The sequence below is a fragment of the Salmo trutta genome, chromosome 22, assembly GCF_901001165.1.
Source record: "Salmo trutta chromosome 22, fSalTru1.1, whole genome shotgun sequence".
Classification (NCBI taxonomy): domain Eukaryota; kingdom Metazoa; phylum Chordata; class Actinopteri; order Salmoniformes; family Salmonidae; genus Salmo; species Salmo trutta.
In genome coordinates this window covers 26322978-26342424 of record NC_042978.1, presented here as the reverse complement: position 1 = coordinate 26342424, position 19447 = coordinate 26322978, and the positions used below count along the sequence as shown (strand labels likewise).

Here is a 19447-nt window from a genome sequence, read left to right as displayed (position 1 = left end):
TGTGTATGTACAGTGTAATGTGAGTGTATGGGAATGTGTATGTACAGTAATGTGAGTGTATGAGTGCTGTATGGGAATGTGTATGTACAGAGTAATGTGAGTGTATGAGAATGTGTATGTACAGTAATGTGAGTGTATGAGTGCTGTATGGGAATGTGTATGTACAGTGTAATGTGAGTGTATGGGAATGTGTATGTACAGTGTAATGTGAGTGTATGAGTGCTGTATGGGAATGTGTATGTACAGTGTAATGTGAGTGTATGGGAATGTGTATGTACAGTGTAATGTGAGTGTATGGGAATGTGTATGTACAGTGTAATGTGAGTGTATGGGAATGTGTATGTACAGTGTAATGTGAGTGTATGGGAATGTGTATGTACAGTGTAATGTGAGTGTATGGGAATGTGTATGTACAGTGTAATGTGAGTGTATGGGTGCTGTATGGGAATGTGTATGTACAGTGTAATGTGAGTGTATGGGAATGTGTATGTACAGTGTAATGTGAGTGTATGGGAATGTGTATGTACAGTGTAATGTGAGTGTATGAGTGCTGTATGGGAATGTGTATGTACAGTGTAATGTGAGTGTATGGGTGCTGTATGGGAATGTGTATGTACAGTGTAATGTGAGTGTATGGGAATGTGTATGTTCAGTGTAATGTGAGTGTATGGGAATGTGTATGTACAGTGTAATGTGAGTGTATGAGTGCTGTATGGGAATGTGTATGTACAGTGTAATGTGAGTGTATGGGAATGTGTATGTACAGTGTAATGTGAGTGTATGGGAATGTGTATGTACAGTGTAATGTGAGTGTATGGGTGCTGTATGGGACGTGTGTATAAGGTGAGTATGGGCGCAGGTCTTTGTTTTTCCTCAGGCTGCACGCCAGGCAGGGAGAGAGGGAAGGAGGAATGTGTCTGTTTAATGTTATATAGAGATTATACACCGATTAGTGTGTATACATTGTTTAGATTAAACGGATCTATACTTGAGAGAGTGTGAGCAGCAAATATGGGAGGGAGTTTGTGTGTGACTGGGTACAGCATGTGTGTTTATGTAAGGAAAATAAGTAACAGTGAACACACTGTCCTGAGACATGATTGAATGAGATGAAGAAAGAGATCACAAGGGAGACTGAGAAAGAAAGAGAAACGGTCTGAAGTCTGGTGGTCTGGCTAGCTGATCTGGATGTGTGGAAGAGTTGTGAGTAGGAGTCTGAGGGGGAGAAGGGGGACATGGAAGGGGGGGAGAACAGAGAGGAGGGGGGGGTTGAAGTGAAGAAGCAGCCATGTGGGATTTCTCTAGCTAGATGTTGGAAGCTAAGCGGGTGTTTGGACTAAACCTTGAGTTCTCCAGCCAGGAATGTGTACAGGCCCAAAGAGACTGCCAATCAGAGAGAGGGAAAGAGAGAGACCCAGCAAGAGGGGGAATAGGAGGGAGAGAGCAGGAACGAGAAGGACAGATGGAGGGAATCAGAGAAGAAGGGCCAGAGAAAGAAAAAGAGAGAGGAAAAAGGGAGAGATGGGAATGGGGAAAGAAAAATAACATTTTGGGGAGGTGGAGAAAGTGGGTTGAAATAGAGGAGACTTTGCGAGAGAGAAGCTTGGCCTGGGTCTGACTCGAGGAGTGTGTCTGAGGCCTACAGTGGTGTTGGGGCAGCATGCTGATGTAGCTGTGATAGTAAGGATCATTTATTACAGTGGACATCCTCCCCTCACTGAGACAAACACACATACTGTAGGCGCATGGAGAGTACAGGGCTCCAACAGTAGTCAACCATGTTTCCCTTTGGATAAGAAAGAGTTATGATTACTATTTCACCATAGATTATTACCCCTTTCCCAGCATACCTGTAACAACACTGAAGTACAGTCTGTGTAGTAAAGTCTAATACTGTAATGTGTAATATTGTGAAATAGAAGGCAGAGCAGAGGGGCACTATAACCTCCTGTACCAGTCAGGCTAGTAGTAGTTCTATCAGTACTGTTGTCAGAGACACTGCTGTTAGAAGAGACTGTGTTATTTAGATCATTGTTACCATTATACCCCTGTGAAAGGAACGTGATGAGTAACAATAAATGAATGATTAAGGAGATGTGTGTGTTGGTTTGGCTTGGGGCAGCTCCAGCTGTGTCAGAGTCAACTGCTCCAAATGCCTCAACTCCCAGAGGAGGAAGAGGGGGAGTGTGGACGGAGAGAGGGAGGAAGAGAGGTATGGTGGGGAATAGGGGGGCTTAGTTGAAGTAGTATTGAGCCAGCTATGTAGTTACATGTGTGCATTTGAATTACCTAAGTTACAGGCCAGCCCATCACAACACACACACACACAGTCTGTGGACCTCATGAGCGAGCAGTGCTGTGCTAGGCTGAGAGAGAGTGTTGTGGTGTGTCTGCCTGTCTACACTTGCTGTGCAGACCTTCCTATCCTGTACAGCAGGCACAGACAGGCAGACAGATGGCAGCCCCGCTGACCCACGGACCAACCACATCACACCTACAGCTTGACGGACAGCTCTCAGAGCCAATCCTAGCCAGTATACCCCAGACTTCCTGCTTGATGATGATGGTGATGACTCGAACCCTAGCTGCCCATGTCTTTCCTACATTCCCTGTATTACACTCTCCCTTCCCCTACTGTAGAAGAGAGTAGTATTTGGAGTTATTTTGTAGCCAACAGAAATGTGTGTGTAATAAATGTGTGTATTTTGTCCAGCCTCTACTACAGGGCTGGGAATCACCATGGACCTCATAATAAGATATTATTACAATAGTTAGGTGCCGATACGGAATTGCGATTCTCAATGTATTGCGATTCGATACTGTGATTTTATTATGATTCGATGTTCCAAACATATTGCTCACTATATTGCTCACAGTACCTTCAGAAAGTATTCATACCCATTGACTTATTTCACATTGTTGTGTTACAGCCTGAATTCAAACTTGATTAAATATATGTTTTTTTCTCTTACCCATCTACACACAATACCCCACAATGACAAAGTGAAAACATGTTTTTAGAATTTTTGGCAAATTAAATACAGAAATATCTCATTTATATAAGTATTCAACCCCCTGAATCAATACATGTTAGAATTGCCTTTGGCAGCAATTACAGCTGTGAGTATTTCTGGGTAAGTCTCTATGAGCTTTTCACACCTGGATTGTACAATATTTGCACATTATTATAAAAATATTCTTCAAGCTCTGTCAAGTTGGTTGTTGGTCATTGCTAGACAGCCATTTTCAAGTCTTGCCATAGATTTTCAAGACAATTTAAGTCAAACTGTAACAAGGACACTCAGCAACATTCAATGTTGTCTTATTGAACAACTCCAGCGTATATTTGGCCTTGTGCTTCAGGTTATTGTCCTTCTGAAAAGGTCCTTGCCGATGACAAGCATACCCATAGCATGATTCAGCCACCACCATGCTTGAAAATATAAAGAGTAGTACTCAGTGATGCGTTGTGTTGGATTTGCCCCCAACATAACGCTTTGTATTCAGGACATAAAGTTAATATCTTTGCCGCATTTTTACTTTAGTACCTAATTGCAAACAGGATGCATGTTTTGGAATATTTTTTATTCTATTCAGGCTTCCTTCTTTTCACTGTCATTTAGGTTAGTATTGTGGAATAACTACAATGTTGTTGATCAAGCCTTAGCTTTTTCCTATCACTGCCATTAAACTCCAACTCCTCATGGTAAATCCCTTAGCGGTTTCCTTCCTCTCCGGCAACGGAGTTAGGAAGGATGCTTGTCTCTTTGTAGTGACTGGGTGTACTGATGCACCATCCAAAGTGTAATTAATAACTTCACCATGCTCAAAGGGTTATTCAATGTCTGCTTTTTTGTCTTTACCCATCTACCAATAGGTTTCCTTTTTTTGCGAGACATCGGAAAACCTCCCTGGACTTGTGGTTGAATCTGTGTTAGAAATGCACTGCTCGACTGAGGGACCTTACAAATAATTGTATATGTGTGGGGTACAGAGATGAGGTAAATCATGTTACACTATTATTGCACACAGAGTGAGTCCATGCAACTTATTATGTGACTTGTTAAGCAAATTCTTACTCCTGAACTTATTTAGGCTTGCAATAACAAGACATTTCAGCTTTTCATTTTGAAATAATTTGTATACATTTCTAAAACATAATTCCACTTTGACATTATGGGGTATTGTGTGTTTATCAGACACAAAATCTACATTTTATTAATTTTAAAGTCAGGCTTTAACACAACAAAGTGGAAAAAGTCAAGGGGTGTGAATACTTTCTGAAGGCACTGTATGTCTGCTGCAGAGGGACAAGAGAGCCATGAGAACTAGTTTTGATCAGTCATGGAAATTAGTGTTGAAAAATAAATTGGCTCCCTATTTAAAGATGGAAAACCACCTATGAAGGAAAAATTGAGTTTTTTGGTACAAGTACAGCCAACTAGTGCAAAAATAATATTGCGATATTGTCAAAACGATACATCGTCAAAAATAATATCCCGATATGTAACTTTGTCGATCTCCCCCCATCACTACTCTACTAGTAAGCCTCAATAGTAAAGCTTTAGCACCTTCAGTAGTCTCATCAGACCAGATCAGTGACTCTGTGCTCACCTCATCATCCTTAAACCAGGACAGGCTCTCAGCGGTCAGGACGAACCAGTACTCCTTGGCACCGCCCTTGAGGATACTGATGTTGTTGACGGTCAGCCAGGATTTACGGATGACCTGTGGAGAGATCTGAGGTCAGGGGAGGGACTGAGAGGAGGTTAAGGTGGGAGGGATTAAAAGGATAGTTCACTCAGATTACAAAATTACCTCATCTCATGGGTACAAAAGACAGTAGGCTATGAAGCCCTTACAGTGTGTCAGCTCGCTAAGATCTGGGATTGTACTGTATGTCTACTTTTTTATTTGACCTTTATTTAACTAGGCAGGTCAGTTAAGAACCAATTCTTATTTTCAATGACGGCCTAGGAACAGTGGGTTAACTGCCTTGTTCAGGGGCAGAACAACAGATTTGTACCTTACCTACTTACTACAGCCTAGCATTAGAATTGTTCAGGTAAAACAATGTGCGTGATCAGGCCTGTTACCATGTTGTAAATAGAAGAGCCAATATGTGGTCTGGGTGAACTATCCCTCTGAGCTGGGAGGTTTAGAGAGAGAGAGGCAGGTGCTGTGGAGCTTAGCTCGAGAACGAGCGAGATGGTGGGATGATGTATCTTACATATGGGTCACAGTGTGGGAGAGAGCAGATATACTGCATGCTACATGCATACACAGAGATCCATATACATGCACATAGATTGAGAGAGAGATGTAATGCATGCACAGAGGATCAGCTGCTGAGATAGAGGATCAGTTAAAAAAGTGAAATGTCCCCTCACCCAGTCATTACATCACTAGTGGTCAGTTCTGCCAAGTCCTTTACCACATTTCTCTGACCAATACAAAGCGACACAAAGAGTATGAGGGGAATTAGAAATGACAAAGACATTGAAGGTACGCTATGGTAGAATAGCACCAAGAAATAGTCCCAGAGAAAAACTGTTGAAGAACTGTGGGAGAGAGAAACTGTGAGCTCAGTGATGAGACTGAGTGAGAGAGCAGTGAGGAGGACAGGAAGGAGGAAAAGAGAAGAGGAAGGAAGAAAAAGAGCTGACGGCTAAAAGCCGATAGATTTGGACAGAGGATGAAAGAGAGGAGGAAGTGAGAGAAAGGGGGATGAGGCAGTGACACACATACTGATGTAGCGGTCCCTAGTGCTTGTTTTTAGTGAGTGACCAGACAGCATCGCTTGGATCTGAGAAACCCGAGCCAAGTTTACAACTCAGCGCCATTTTGTGCTGCTTACACACAGAGAGAGAGAGAGAGAGAGAGAGAGAGAGAGAAGCAGGCAGAGGGAGTAGGGCCAGAGTGCAGTCTGTGGAAAGACGGTGGAAAAGAGAGCAGTGGAGCTGTGGGTTAGAGAGGTTGGTGAACAGGAGACAACCAGTGAGAGGTACAAACAGTGTCCCAGTAGGAGGCAGCCATGAGTCAGCCATGAGGGTTTAGCCTTACAGAGACTGGACTACTCATACTATTAGACTGGAGACTGGTTGCACACCCTGTAACAGGAGAGAGGAGAGAACAGGGAGGTTAGGATGGAGCAGACACTGTGTGCCCAGGCAGGTTCACCTGCTCTTCCTACATACAGTAAACCTCCACATCAGCTGCCATTCCAGATGTTCATTTGTTAACTTCTCATAACACACGTATTAGCATCAGAGAATAAAACCTAAGACATTCATTACCTGAGATAAAGTAACTGAGCTATGTGAAACTCACCTGGTTTCCTGCAATGCTCTTCTTATTAGTCTGAGCGCTCCTCTGCTGCGCACTGGGACACACACACACAGTCAGTCACTCTCCCATCTGACAATTTTTGTTAATTTAATCATCATCATGAACAACCCACATATGATGATGACCAGAAAACATAGACAGGGAGAACTCACTTAGCGAAGCCAATGAAGTCCTCATGGTTAGTGTTGATGTAGGCTGCCTGTACATCGATTAGCAGCAGGACCTGTACAGAGAACACACACACCGTCACTATATTTTATGGTTGGTTGGTGTGTGTGTGTGTGTGTGTGTGTGTGTGTGTGTGTGTGAGAGAGAGAGACCTGGTCTTTAGCTCGACTCTCTCTGTCCCGGATGTTTGTGGTAACGATTCTCTCCGTCTCCTCTCGCAGTTTTGGAAAGGAACCCAACTAGAGACAAGAAATAGCAAGAGATATGATGTAAGAGTTACTGTCTCACACACACACACACACACACACACACACACACACACACACACACACCAGTGGTTACCTTGGCGGTGCACTGGCGTACAGTGTTGATCAGCTCCTGGATGACCATGTCCACACATTTAATACAGGGACCCTTCAGCTTGATTATCTGTCTCTTCACTATGGCCTCAAACGCCTGGTCTGGAGTAAACAAACCTGTCCTAGATACAGACAGAGACAGAAATAGGAGTGGTGAAATAGGAGTGGTGAAATAGGAGTGGTGACAGAGACCATTGAGCCCAACAAAGCATGTATCCCCTCTAACACACACACACACCTGATGCCGTGGATGTTCTTGATGGCATAGCTGATCTCCCGCCGCAGCTCCCTCTCATCAAATTCCATCTGAAGATACAAACACGCACACACCCAAAGTAAGACGTGACACACACTGAGCGAAAGCTGGTGGGACACACACACACCCCCCCCAGACTGACCTTGACCAGTTCGAAGGGGAAGCGTTCGTGGAATATGCGGTTGATCTTGGCTCCTCCTGACAGTTCTATAGTGTCCACCTGGTCTCCTGAGCCCTCAATACGCTTCTCAAAGTCTGCTGCAAACTGCTGCATCAGCCTGCACACACATCAATAGAGCGTTGTGTATTATGTTAGGTGTGTGTGTGTGTGTGTGTGTGTGTGTGTACTAACAGTAGTAGGGCCTTTGTCTTGCGTGCTGGGTCGTCAGCTCTGTAGTGTTTGTACTCCTCAGCCTCTTTATCCAGCGCTAGGAGCTGGCTCTGGAGACAACTGCGGAACACTGGCAGACAGTCTCGGATGTGATTGGTCAGTTGCTGTTGAGAGAGTTAGAGACACACACAAACAATAAAGAAAAAGCTGATTTGAACAGTTATCTGGTCAAAACGTATCAGTGTATGTTCTTGTGTACCTGGTTCAGGACTCTCTGTAGGTAGGGGGTACCCATGCTGTCAGCCATGTGTCTGTATGCAGGGTGAGACAGGAAGAACTTCCTCTCTGCAGCCAGAGCTGCCTTAATGTCCTTCCTCCCATCAATGTCCTTCTGACTACGATTCACCACCCCGATATAACCTGGAGAGGAGAGAGTAAGCTATGTCTCCATGCATTACACATCCTACATCTCTGGATGCAGGATTCAGAAGGTCATCTGATTTCAGCAGGCCAGCAGAGGTTCGAGGCAGTTCAACTCTAATTTCTCTACTGTAACAGCAGTACTAACAGTGGGCTCCATGTATAATGTATTACCTGAAGGATCAAGCATGACCCTGCACCTGGCACAGCTTTACCCAGCCAGCCTAGACCCTGACCCCCCACCCACACACACACACTCCCAGGGCAGGCTGGCACTGATTGTAATACTGTAACTCAACCCGTGAGCTCAGCTCAGCATGGTAGGAGGACATCAAGCCTCCATTTCAACACTTACCTCAGCCTGGTCACGGGTGATGTTAGGGGAACATTATTGGGATGTTAGGGGAACATTATGGAGATGTTAGGGGAACATTATGGAGATGTTAGGGGAACATTATGGAGATGTTAGGGGAACATTATGGAGATGTTAGGGGAACATTATTGGGATGTTAGGGGAACATTATTGGGATGTTAGGGGAACATTATGGAGATGTTAGGGGAACATTATGGAGATGTTAGGGGAACATTATGGGGAACATTATGGTAATAAAACCCCATGTACCTCTGCGTAGTGGCAGTAACCTGTTCTCCAGTATGTGCCGGGCATCCGTTCCCTCGTCCATCAGATCCAACTTAGTGATCACCCCTATGGTCCGCTGGCCTGGTGAATGAAAAAGAAAGTCAAACAGTACCCATGTTATATTCACTTCCAATGTACTGATTATTTTGACCATTGAAAAAAGAATGAAGAAAGAAATAACATTCTATGATTTGGACCATGTGAAAAGGTGCTGGAGGAGACGTTCTGTCCTTCTGGTCTCACCCTGAGGGTCCACATCCTTGGCCAGTTTGAGAGCGTCAGAGTTGGCCAGGTCCATGTTAGCTGGAGTCACAGCCAAGACCAGACAGTTGTCTTTACAGATAAACTGCATGATCATGTCCCTCACCTGGGGAACAAATACAATACAACTTTATTTATGAAAGAAGGAGAAGGGTGGGAGAAATTGTCTTATAATATTAGTTCAATTGTACTGATGTGTCTGACCTGGTACTCTATATCAGCCGGCTGGTCTCCAACAGGCACTTTGGTAATGCCAGGCAGATCCACCAGGGTCAGGTTCAACACTGAGGACAAACAGACACACATATTTATGCACTGAAGCATCCGGTTTAGGTTGAGATGCAGGGTGTGTTACCATGTGGGGAGTGTGTAAGAGTAGTACACTGTGGTGTGTGTACCGTGAGGGGAATAAACTCGTAGGTTGATGGGGACAGAAGAGACGCCCTTATTGGTTCCAGTGAGTCTCACTGTCTCTGCTTCGATCTCCTGGCGAACTTCCTGAAAGTCTGAAAACATCTTCCCCTTACAGTGGAGAAACTCTGCATACTCTACAGAGATAGAGGGGTGGGAGAGAAAGCGAGAGAGATGCAGGGGGTCAATGCCCATTTCACACAGACATCAAATATAAATATTATACCAATCGTCTTCGGACACATACGTCAGGCGTCAGATATCTAGTCTAGTTTGTATATATGACATCATTTCTAATATATGACATTTCTGAGCTTAGGGGAACAGAGCAGTACGGTGTCTCTCCCATAATTGTCCCTGAAGACAGACAGACAGACAGACAGACAGACAGACAGACAGACAGACAGAGTCACATCTGCACACAGTGACAGCAGTTTAATGTGATGTATCCTACAGTTATAGACTTATTTGTCAAGTGTGTGTGTGTGTGTGTGTGTGTGTGTGTGTGTGTGTGTGTGTGTGTGTGTGTGTGTGTGTGTGTGTGTGTGTGTGTGTGTGTGTGTGTTGTGTGTGTGTGTGTGACCTGTGCTGGCAGAGATGAGCTGGAGGACCAAGGGTCTGCGGGTGACGATGCCAGAACCCCGGGGGAGGAAGTCCCTGAGAGGAGAGGAAGAGAAAGAGGATACAGGAATAGAAGAGTCAGGAGATGAAAGACTGACCCCCTCAGGCATCTGTCTCACTGCCAAACAACAGATACACAGTGTGTCTGTGTCTTAGCTCTATAGAGGAGGCTCCACACTCAGAGGCATGATGCCAGGGCAGTCAGAGGCTCAGAGCCAATGCACACTTGGCCAAGTCGAGCCAGCACATTTTATCAGAGTCTGAAATACTGGACCGGCTCTCTCAACCTCACTATCTTTACTACTGCTACAACACTTATTTGTGGAGGGCTTACATACCAGTATAGATTTTTCCAGTGCAGGCAGGGGCATGTTCATTTGTGTGTGATGACTAGGACACAGCTAGTGGAGGTTTGTTTTACTTTTAAAAGACAAGAGAAAGATGATATCAAGCACAACATTGGAACCTGAAGCATGTCTAATGTATTACAATAGCTCTACATCTCAATGTCAAAACAAGCCCCCACTCAGGCTACAGTATCAAGTACAAAGCAATAATGGGTGGAAAACACAATGACGTATTTCTTGTCTTTCATTCCAACTTCAGAGTGCCACCTTTTTCCTGTTGTCCCATTTTGTATTTATTTTACAGCATCCTACCTCCATTTATAATTCAGCTGTGACAACAACATGCCTGGAGAGAGGAAGGACTGACACTCAGGGCAGGAGATACAGCTGGATTCAGCCTTCAGACATGAAGTCAGTGAGTCAGAGACAGAAAAGACTGATAAAGGGACACATTCTGCCAAGTGCACGCTGCAATGTTGTTGTTCGCCTGTTACTGTGGGAGTGTGTCTGTGTGTCGTACGGCAGCAGAGAGACTTCTCACCAGGTCAACAGCTCTCCAACTATCCTCCAGTGTCAGTAGATAGAAAATGAAGTAGAGGCTGTGTCATGTTTGTCTGAAAGAGGTCCTGTTTATATGTCAGTCAGTCAGTCAGGAGACATCAAGCATCAGCACACAGAGAGAGGGAAGAAAGGAACACAATACCCTCTTCAGTCCAGCTCTGTTAGCTCAACGACAGTTGTAAATGACAACTTGTTCAACTAGCTTACCTGGTTAAATAAATGACTGAAAACTTTGACTGACTGCACGTGCTCTAAGGCATACTCTGTTCCCTGACCTCTCTCTGATTCCAGTCCTTCAGCACAGACCCAGTCCTCAGCAGGGACCCTGCTAGATAAGCCACCAAGTGCTGGTCACTGTCACACAGCCATATCAGGCATCCAGTAACCACTTCACTCTCCCATGCCAACAGTGGCGGTTGGTGCTGTTTAAATAAAATAATATATACACTACCGTTCAAAAGTTTGGGATCACTTAGAAATGTCCTTGTTTTTGAAAGAAAAGCACATTTTTTGTCCATTAAAATAACATCAAATTGATCAGAAATACAGTGTAGACATTGTTAATGTTGTAAATGACTATTGTAGCTGGAAACGGCTGATTTTTTTTAATGGAATATCTACATAGGCGTACAGAGGCCCATTATCAGCAACCATCACACCTGTGTTCCAATGGCACGTTGTGTTAGCTAATCCAAGTTTATAATTTTAAAAGGCTAATTGATCATTAGAAAACCCTTTTGCAATTATGTTAGCACAGCTGAAAATTGTTGTGCTTATTAGAGAAGCAATAAAACTGTCCTTTAGACTAGTTGCGTATCTGGAGCAACAAAGCCTCCTTCACTCACACCACCAAACATACCTTCGTAAAACTGACTATCCTACCGATCCTTGACTTCGGCGATGTCATTTACAAAATAGCCTCCAATACTCTACTCAGCAAACTGGATGTAGTCTATCACAGTGCCATCCGTTGTCACCAAAGCCCCTTATACCACCCACCACTGCGACCTGTATGCTCTAGTCGGCTGGCCCTCGTTATATTCGTCGCCAGACCCACTGGCTCCAGGTCATCTATAAGTCTATGCTAGGTAAAGCTCTGCCTTATCTCAGCTCACTGGTCACGATAACAACACCCACCCGTAGCATGCGCTCCAGCAGGTATATCTCACTGGTCATCCCCAAAGCCAACACCTCCTTTGGCCGCCTTTCCTTCCAGTTCTCTGCTGCCAATGACTGGAACGAATTGCAAAAATCGCTAAAGCTGGAGACTTATATTTCCCTCACTAACTTTAAACATCAGCTATCTGAGCAGCTAACTGATCGCTGCAGCTGTACATAGCCCATCAGTAAATAGCCCACCCAATCTACCTACCTCATCCCCATATTGTTTTTATTTACTTTTATGCTCTTTTGCACACCAGTATTTCTACTTGCACATCATCTGCTCATCTATCACTCCAGTGTTAATTTGCTAAATTGTAATTACTTCGCTACTATGGCCTATTTATTGCCTTACCTCACACCATTTGCACACACTGTACTTTTTTTCCCTTTCTATTGTGTTATTGACTGTACGCTTGTTTATTCCATGTGTAACTCTGTGTTGTTGTTTGTGTTGCACTGCTTTGCTTTATCTTGACCAGGTCGCAGTTGTAAATGAGAACTTGTTCTCAACTAGCCTACCTGGTTAAATAAAGGTGAAATAAAAAATATATTTTTGTGGGTTCGATTACAGGCTCAAAATGGCTAGAAACAAAACTTTCTTCTGAAACTCAGTCTATTCTTGTTCTGAGAAATGAAGGCTATTCCATGCTAGAAATTGCCAAGACACTGAAGATCTCGTACAACGCTGTGTACTACTCCTTTCACAGAACAGCGCAAACTGTCTCTAACCAGAATAGAAAGAGGAGTGGGAGGACCCGGTGCACAACTGAGCAAGAGGACAAGTACATTGAGGAAAGATTGGCACTGACCTTCCCTGTGGCTCAGTTGGTAGAGCATGATGTTTGCAACGCCAGGGTTGTGGGTTCGATTCCCACAGGGGCCAGCACAAATGAATAAAAACAAAATAAAAATGCATGAAATGAAATGTATGCATTCACTACTGTAAGTCGCTCTGGATAAGAGCGTCTGCTAAATGACTAAAATGTAAAAAAAAATTGTGTGTCTAGTTTGAGAAACAGACGCCTCACAAGTCCTCAACTGGCAGCTTCATTAAATAGTACCCGCAAAACACCAGTCTCAATGTCAACAGTGAAGAGGCGACTACGGGATGCTGGACTTCTAGGCAGAGTTTCAAAGAAAAAGCCATCTCTCAGGTCTGGCCAATAAAAAAAAAAAGATTAAGATGGACAAAAGAACACAGACACTGGTTAGAGGTACTCTGCCTTGATGGCCATTATCCCAGAGTCACCTCTTCACTGTTGACGTTGAGACTGGTGTCCCCAAACTTTTGAACGGTAGTGTATATACAGTGGCAAGAAAAAGTATGTGAACCCTACGGAAATATCTGGATTTCTGCATAAATTGGTCATAATACTTGATCAGATCTTCATCTAGGTCACAACAATAGACAAACACAGTCTGCTGAAACTAATAAACAAACAATTATACGTGTGCATCTCTTTATTGAACACACCGTGTAAACATTCACAGTGCAGGGTGGGAAAAGTATGTGAACCCTTGGATTTAATAACTGGTTGACCCTCCTTTGGCAGCAATACCCTCAACCAAACGTTTTCTGTAGTTGCGGATCAGACCTGCACAACGGTCAGGAGGAATTTTGGACCATTCCTCTTTACAAAACTGTTTCAGTTCAGCAATATTCATGGGATGTCTGGTGTAAACTGCTCTCGAGGTCATGCCACAGCATCTCAATCGTGTTGAGGTCAGGACTGACTGGGCCACTCCAGAAGGCGTATTTTCTTCTGTTGAAGCCATTGTGTTGTTGATTTACTTCTGTGTTTTGGGTCGTTGTCCTGTTGCATCACCAAACTTCTTTTGAGCTTCAATTGGAGGACAGATAGCCTAACATTCTTCTGCAAAATGTCTTGATAAACTTGGGAATTCATTTTTCCGTCGATGATAGCAAGCTGTCCAGGCCCTGAGGCAGCAAAGCAACACCAAACCATGATGCTCCCTCCACCATACTTTACAGTTGGGATGAGGTGTTGGTGTTCTGTGCCTTTTTTTCTCCACACAAAGTGTTGTGTGTTCCTTCTAAACAACTCAACTGTAGTTTCATCTGTCCACAGAATATTTTGTCAGTAGCGCTGTGGAACATCCAGGTGCACTTTTGCAAACGTCAGACGCGCAGCAATGTTTTTTTTGGACAGCAGTGGCTTCTTCCATGCATTCTTGTTTAGTGTTTTATGTATCGTAGACTCATCAACAGAGATGTTAGCATATTCCAGAGATTTCTGTAAGTCTTTAGCTGACACTCTAGGATTCTTCTTAACCTCATTGAGCATTCTGTGCTGCTTTGTAGGATGGCCACTCCTAGGGAGAGTAGTAATAGTGCTGATCTTTCTCCAAGACAATTTGTCTTACCATGGACTGATGAACATCAAGGCTTTTAGAGATTATTTTGTAACCCTTTCCAGCCTTATGCAAGTCAACAATTCTTAATCTTAGGTCTTCTAAGATCTCTTTTGTTCGAGGCATGGTTCACATCAGGCAATGCTTCTTGTGAATAGCAAACTCAAATTTTGTGACTATTTTTTATAGGGCAGGGCAGCTCTAACCAACATCTCCAATCTCACCTCATTGATTGGACTCCTGACTCCAATTAGCTTTTGGAGAAGTCATTTGCATAGGGGTTCACATACTTTTTCCAACCTACACTGTGAATGTTTAAATTATGTATTCAATATAGAAAAGAAAAATACAATAATTTGTGTGATATTAGTTTAAGCACACTGTTTGTCTATTGTTAGATGAAGATCAGATCAAATTAGATGACCAATTTATGCAGAAATCCAGGTAATTCCAAAGGGTTCACATACTTTTTCTTGCCACTGTATATTGAACCTTTATTTAACTGGGCAAGTCAGCTAAGAACAAATTCTTAATTACAATGATGGCCTACACCGGCCAAACCTGGACGACGCTGGGCCAATTGTGCTCTGCCCTATGGGACTCCCAATCACGGCCGGTTGTGATACAGCCTGGATTCGAACCAGGGTGTCTGTAGTGACGCCTTGAGCACTGAGATGCAGTGCCTTAGACTGCTGTGCCACTCGGGAGCCCAAAGATTTAAGATTAGGCGGGACACTTTATGAGCATGGGCTTTTATTACAGCATATTAGATGACTGTCATTCATATTCCCTTCACCCAGTTCAATGTAACAGCGATAGCTTTAGGCTACTACATGATACTCACATTTTCCCTATACCCATCATGAGGTTGCTACAATCATTATTCCAAACAAGAGTTTCGATTGGACAAATTCAGGTTTATCCCCATTTCGTTCCGTTTAAGAAACGTTTTTCAACAGAATCGGCGAAATGAATACACAATTCACTTTCATAGCAGCGGACTTCAGTGCACAACACAACATGTCTGACCACGCGAAAAACATTTCTTAACGCCAAACCGCTACACACAGCTTACATCGTTGTCACCATATTTGCGAACGTCATAGTCAACATAGCGACTAGTACTAACGCGTTAGTAAACCCGCTACAATCATGCAGTACAGTGTACAGGAAACAGAGTATGTGAGCAGAGCGGGCAGAGCGGGGCAGAGCGGGGCAGAGCGGGACAGAGCGGGTCAGAGCTGGGCAGAGCTGGGCAGAGCGGAGCGAGATTCCAGAAGGGCGGCCTTCTCGCCCACTCCAATTTAGACCTAGTAGCGCTCACTTTACGAGCTCAGGGCAAGCCTGGCCCAGCATGCCTTTGTAGTCTACTTGTGTGCTACTATAGCCCCTTGCTTTAGCTACTGTCATGGAGTTCACTAAATATTTACAGAAAGAAACTGATAGAACACACAGGTGCTAAATCAAGGTGAATTACAAAGATGAGGAGCAAGAGAGGGAGTGCGGGGATGTAGTGTCACCACTAACGAATCATTGTGGGACCTGAAAATACACTTATCCCGAAAGACCTGATGGTGTACTTACTACGTGCACATGCTAAAAGTGAGGAAAGAGTTGGGTAGATAACTAAGTGTGTCATTGTAGCAAAGTATTTTATTTTAAATCAGACCTCTTAAACAATGTTAATTTTGTTATTATCTATGCAATAGGCCATAGTTGATTTTGGCCCAATAGACCTGGCATTTTCCTACGTTCAAGGAGCATTCCGTTTTGATTGGGTTATTTTGCCTAAAAACCTTTAGGCCTGCCTATATAAAAAATAACTAAACTCTGCATCGTGGCCTAAAGGGTGTTTAGCATCCCCAGTGGCTCTGCAGGTGCGGAGAGAATATTCTCCACTGCTGGCCTGCTCTCTAGGCACCATCGCATGAGCCTGAAGCCACAGACTGGCCAAACTGGTGTTCCTAAAAATGAATTAAAAAGGCACTTTTTCGTTTCATTTATATTTAATTCTAAGTAAGTCACAGCCTATATGCGCAATTTATAGACTATAATTATTTAATACAACGAAATGTGTCGCACTCGCAAATGCTTCACAATGTATTTCTTTATAAGCTATAGCCTTGAAATAATATAAATAATATATCCTAAATAATTCATTTTCGTTCCTTCTTAGGCTCCCTGTCTGGCTCATGACCTATTCAGAGTGTTTATATGCTGTTTAATATGACATGTAGCCTATTTAGAGTGTTTATATGCTGTTTAATATGACATGTAGCCTATTTAGAGTGTTTATATGCTGTTTAATATGACATGTAGCCTATTTAGAGTGTTTATATGCTGTTTAATATGACATGTCGCCTATTTGAAATGTGTACTTCTTATTATTATTCACCTTTTCATGTTTATTCAAATACTTTTCATTCAAATCCATATGATTTGGTTTCAATACTTCAAAACCAAATGGTAGGTCCATGTAGTCACAAAAATAGATGGGTGTTGGTTAAATTGGGATTTTTATGAATGGAGCGAATTTGGAGTGGCAGTTTTTTTCCCTCTGAGAGCGGAGCGGTTTTCAGTGGAGCGTTGGAAAGGACATGGAGCACCGGAGCGGGATTTCCAACTGCCCTCACATGCTCTGACAGCAAGCAGGTTAGCAGTTACACTGGTGGAGATTGCTGTTGCTGCAGACCTTCATTGCAAAACAGTGTGTTTTAATCAGTTATTTTGTGACGTGAAAATATTTATTATTGTTTAATCTAAAAAGGATAACTTAAAATCGTTCACGGTTTTTATTTTTATGAAATTCAGTGAGTAGGATGGTCCTCCCCTTCCTCCTCTGAGGAGCCCCCACTTCATGCCAACCATACTGAGAAAGAAAAGGAGAGAATCTTATCGTCTCCTCTCCTTCATCTGCTATGATCTGAAAACACTTGTTTACACATCATGCCTATTGTCATATAACTGAACTAATTTGTAACTATCGAGAACGATCAGCTGCTTCAAACACAACTACCCTTGGCAGAGGGTTAAGTAAACAACCCATGCTAGCGCTCACTGAAGAGGAGAGGGTGTCTGTCTGCAGTGTGCATTCATTTGGAGGTCAACTGTTGGGAACCATGAATCTCTACCAATCTCAAAACAGCCAGCATCTGAATAACCCATTATTGAATAACATTATGAATTGTTTCCTGCACATTAATGGTTCTGGTGCATTTGCTGATGTCTTATTGTTGATGATCACTAGCTAGGTCTGACTACCATACCTGCCCACAAAGTTCTCCAGGACAGAGCTCTTGCCTGCGCTCTGACCGCCAACGACAGCTATCTGCGGCAGGTCTAGGTTGCAGCTCTGGCCAATGGTGCTGAAGGCGTCCTGGAGCCTATTCACCAAGGGGATCAGATCCTCCATCCCCCGGTTGCCCATGGCGACAGTGCCCGTCCGACTGTCAACCACCTGAATTTGTACAGACAACACCATCCGGACCGAACTTTCTGGTTCGGTTAACCTGGGAAGAATGACATAATTGTGGACAATCAAATTTGCCAAATTTACACGAATAAATGAAGGCATTCAAAAATAATGTTATTTGGGATATTTTGATAGCTGAGCTGACAAACAGTGAGCTAGCTATTGTAGCTATCGCAGGGCTAATAACAACTTCAAGTGAGTGCTGGCCCTGGTTGATGTTTATTGAATCCGCATGACACTAAAACAAATAATACGTTTGTATATGTATAAATTATTTCAAGTTTTTTAGCTAGGGCTATCTAGATACCTGGTAGTCGGTCAAAAAATCCGTTCTCTCTTGTCTTGCTGGTAACGTTAGCAATGGTACTGTCAAATCCAACTTGGCAGCGCCGTGGTCCAGACACCCTGTGCGCGAAAGCCTGACCCAAACGCAAGTTACACCCTGTGTTTAATATTTACTTCCTGTTGGAAAAGACGATCCCAAAAAGTCAAAGACTCGTGTTGGTAACATTTCCTCCGGTGGACTTTGAGTCTGATTCGACACGGTTAAGCCAGTGAAACAACTCGATGACAATTTGATCAATTTGACAGCGAACGGGTCTCTCTCTGCGCATGCGTACAAATCTGTGCAGGAGTTGCCAGATAGTCTGCACGCCCATTCATAGCTGTTAACAGAACAGATGGCCAGTTAAAATATTGATTTTGCTTGACAGACAGGTAATATTCCCCGCCTCCAGCCCAGGGCTATTTAAATCACACCCATCTCGCAGTAACTGTCTCTCTTGTCCATGTAGTCTGGAGACTGTAACCATGCCACACGATTCATCTACTGTAAATAACACGGCTGCATTCTTTGGCAGTGAGAGAGAGTATGTGTGTGAGAGGCAGTGCTGTATAAAAATCAGCTGTGGGCAGGGGGATCTCTATGCAAAAGATTTCAGATGAAAATCTGCCAGAAAAAAAAAAACTATAAGCATAAGAAAATTACTCTAGAGTTCATCATCAATAAACACCAGAGAAAAGTTTGAGAAATAAAACATTAATTGATTCTGTTGGGACCAAGTACACAGAACAAAAATATAAACCCAACATGTAAAGTGTTGGTCCCATGTTTCATGAGCTGAAATAAAAGATCAGGGGATTTTTCCATACGCACAAATAAAATATTTATCTAAAATTTGGTGCACAAATTTGTTTACATCCCTGTTAGTGAGTATTTTGTCTTTGCCAAGATAATCCATCCACCTGACAGGTGTGGCATATCAAGAAGCTGATTACCGTAAACAGCATGATCCTTACACAGGTGCACCTTGTGCTGGGGACAAAAAATGGCCACTCTAAAATGTGCAGTTTTGTCACACAACACAATGCCACAGATGTCTCAAGTTTTAAGGGAGCGTGCAATTGGCATGCTGACTGCAGGAATGTCCACCACAGACGTTGCCAGAGAATTTAATGTTAATTTCTCTATTATAAGGCACCTCCAACGTCTTCCCTGTGGCTCAGTTGGTAGAGCATGGTGTTTGCAAATGCCAGCATGGTGTGTGCAACGCCAGGATTGTGGGTTCGATTCCCACTGGGGGCCAGTCAAAAAAAAAAAATGCATGAAATGAAATGTATGCATTTACTACTGTAAGTCGCTCTGGATAAGAGCGTCTGCTAAATGACTAAAATGTAATTTTATTTTTTTGAGAATTTGGCAGTACTTCCAACCG

General features: G+C 43.3%; 1 protein-coding gene across 3 annotated transcripts in view; it reads right to left on the bottom strand.

Moving 5' to 3' along the window:
* Positions 1-18358, bottom strand: part of LOC115158472 (dynamin-2) — a 30463-nt gene extending 12105 nt beyond the window's left edge. The window contains exons 1-18 of one of the 3 annotated variants that reach the window (XM_029707454.1): positions 18040-18357; positions 17527-17769; positions 10154-10235; positions 9778-9851; positions 9182-9331; positions 8988-9067; positions 8766-8889; positions 8505-8603; positions 7722-7882; positions 7484-7626; positions 7274-7409; positions 7114-7181; positions 6859-6997; positions 6669-6755; positions 6501-6571; positions 6331-6382; positions 6084-6110; positions 4615-4728 (exon numbers count right to left, since the gene is read on the bottom strand). In XM_029707454.1, coding sequence (XP_029563314.1) covers positions 4615-4728; positions 6084-6110; positions 6331-6382; positions 6501-6571; positions 6669-6755; positions 6859-6997; positions 7114-7181; positions 7274-7409; positions 7484-7626; positions 7722-7882; positions 8505-8603; positions 8766-8889; positions 8988-9067; positions 9182-9299 — 1419 coding nt within the window. In that variant the 5' untranslated portion in view covers positions 9300-9331; positions 9778-9851; positions 10154-10235; positions 17527-17769; positions 18040-18357. Of the gene's footprint in view, positions 1-4614; positions 4729-6083; positions 6111-6330; positions 6383-6500; positions 6572-6668; positions 6756-6858; positions 6998-7113; positions 7182-7273; positions 7410-7483; positions 7627-7721; positions 7883-8504; positions 8604-8765; positions 8890-8987; positions 9068-9181; positions 9332-9777; positions 9852-10153; positions 10236-17526; positions 17770-18039 lie in introns of all 3 variants that reach the window. The other 2 variants (XM_029707452.1, XM_029707453.1) reach the window with 2 other exon arrangements.
* Positions 18359-19447: the final 1089 nt, after the last annotated feature.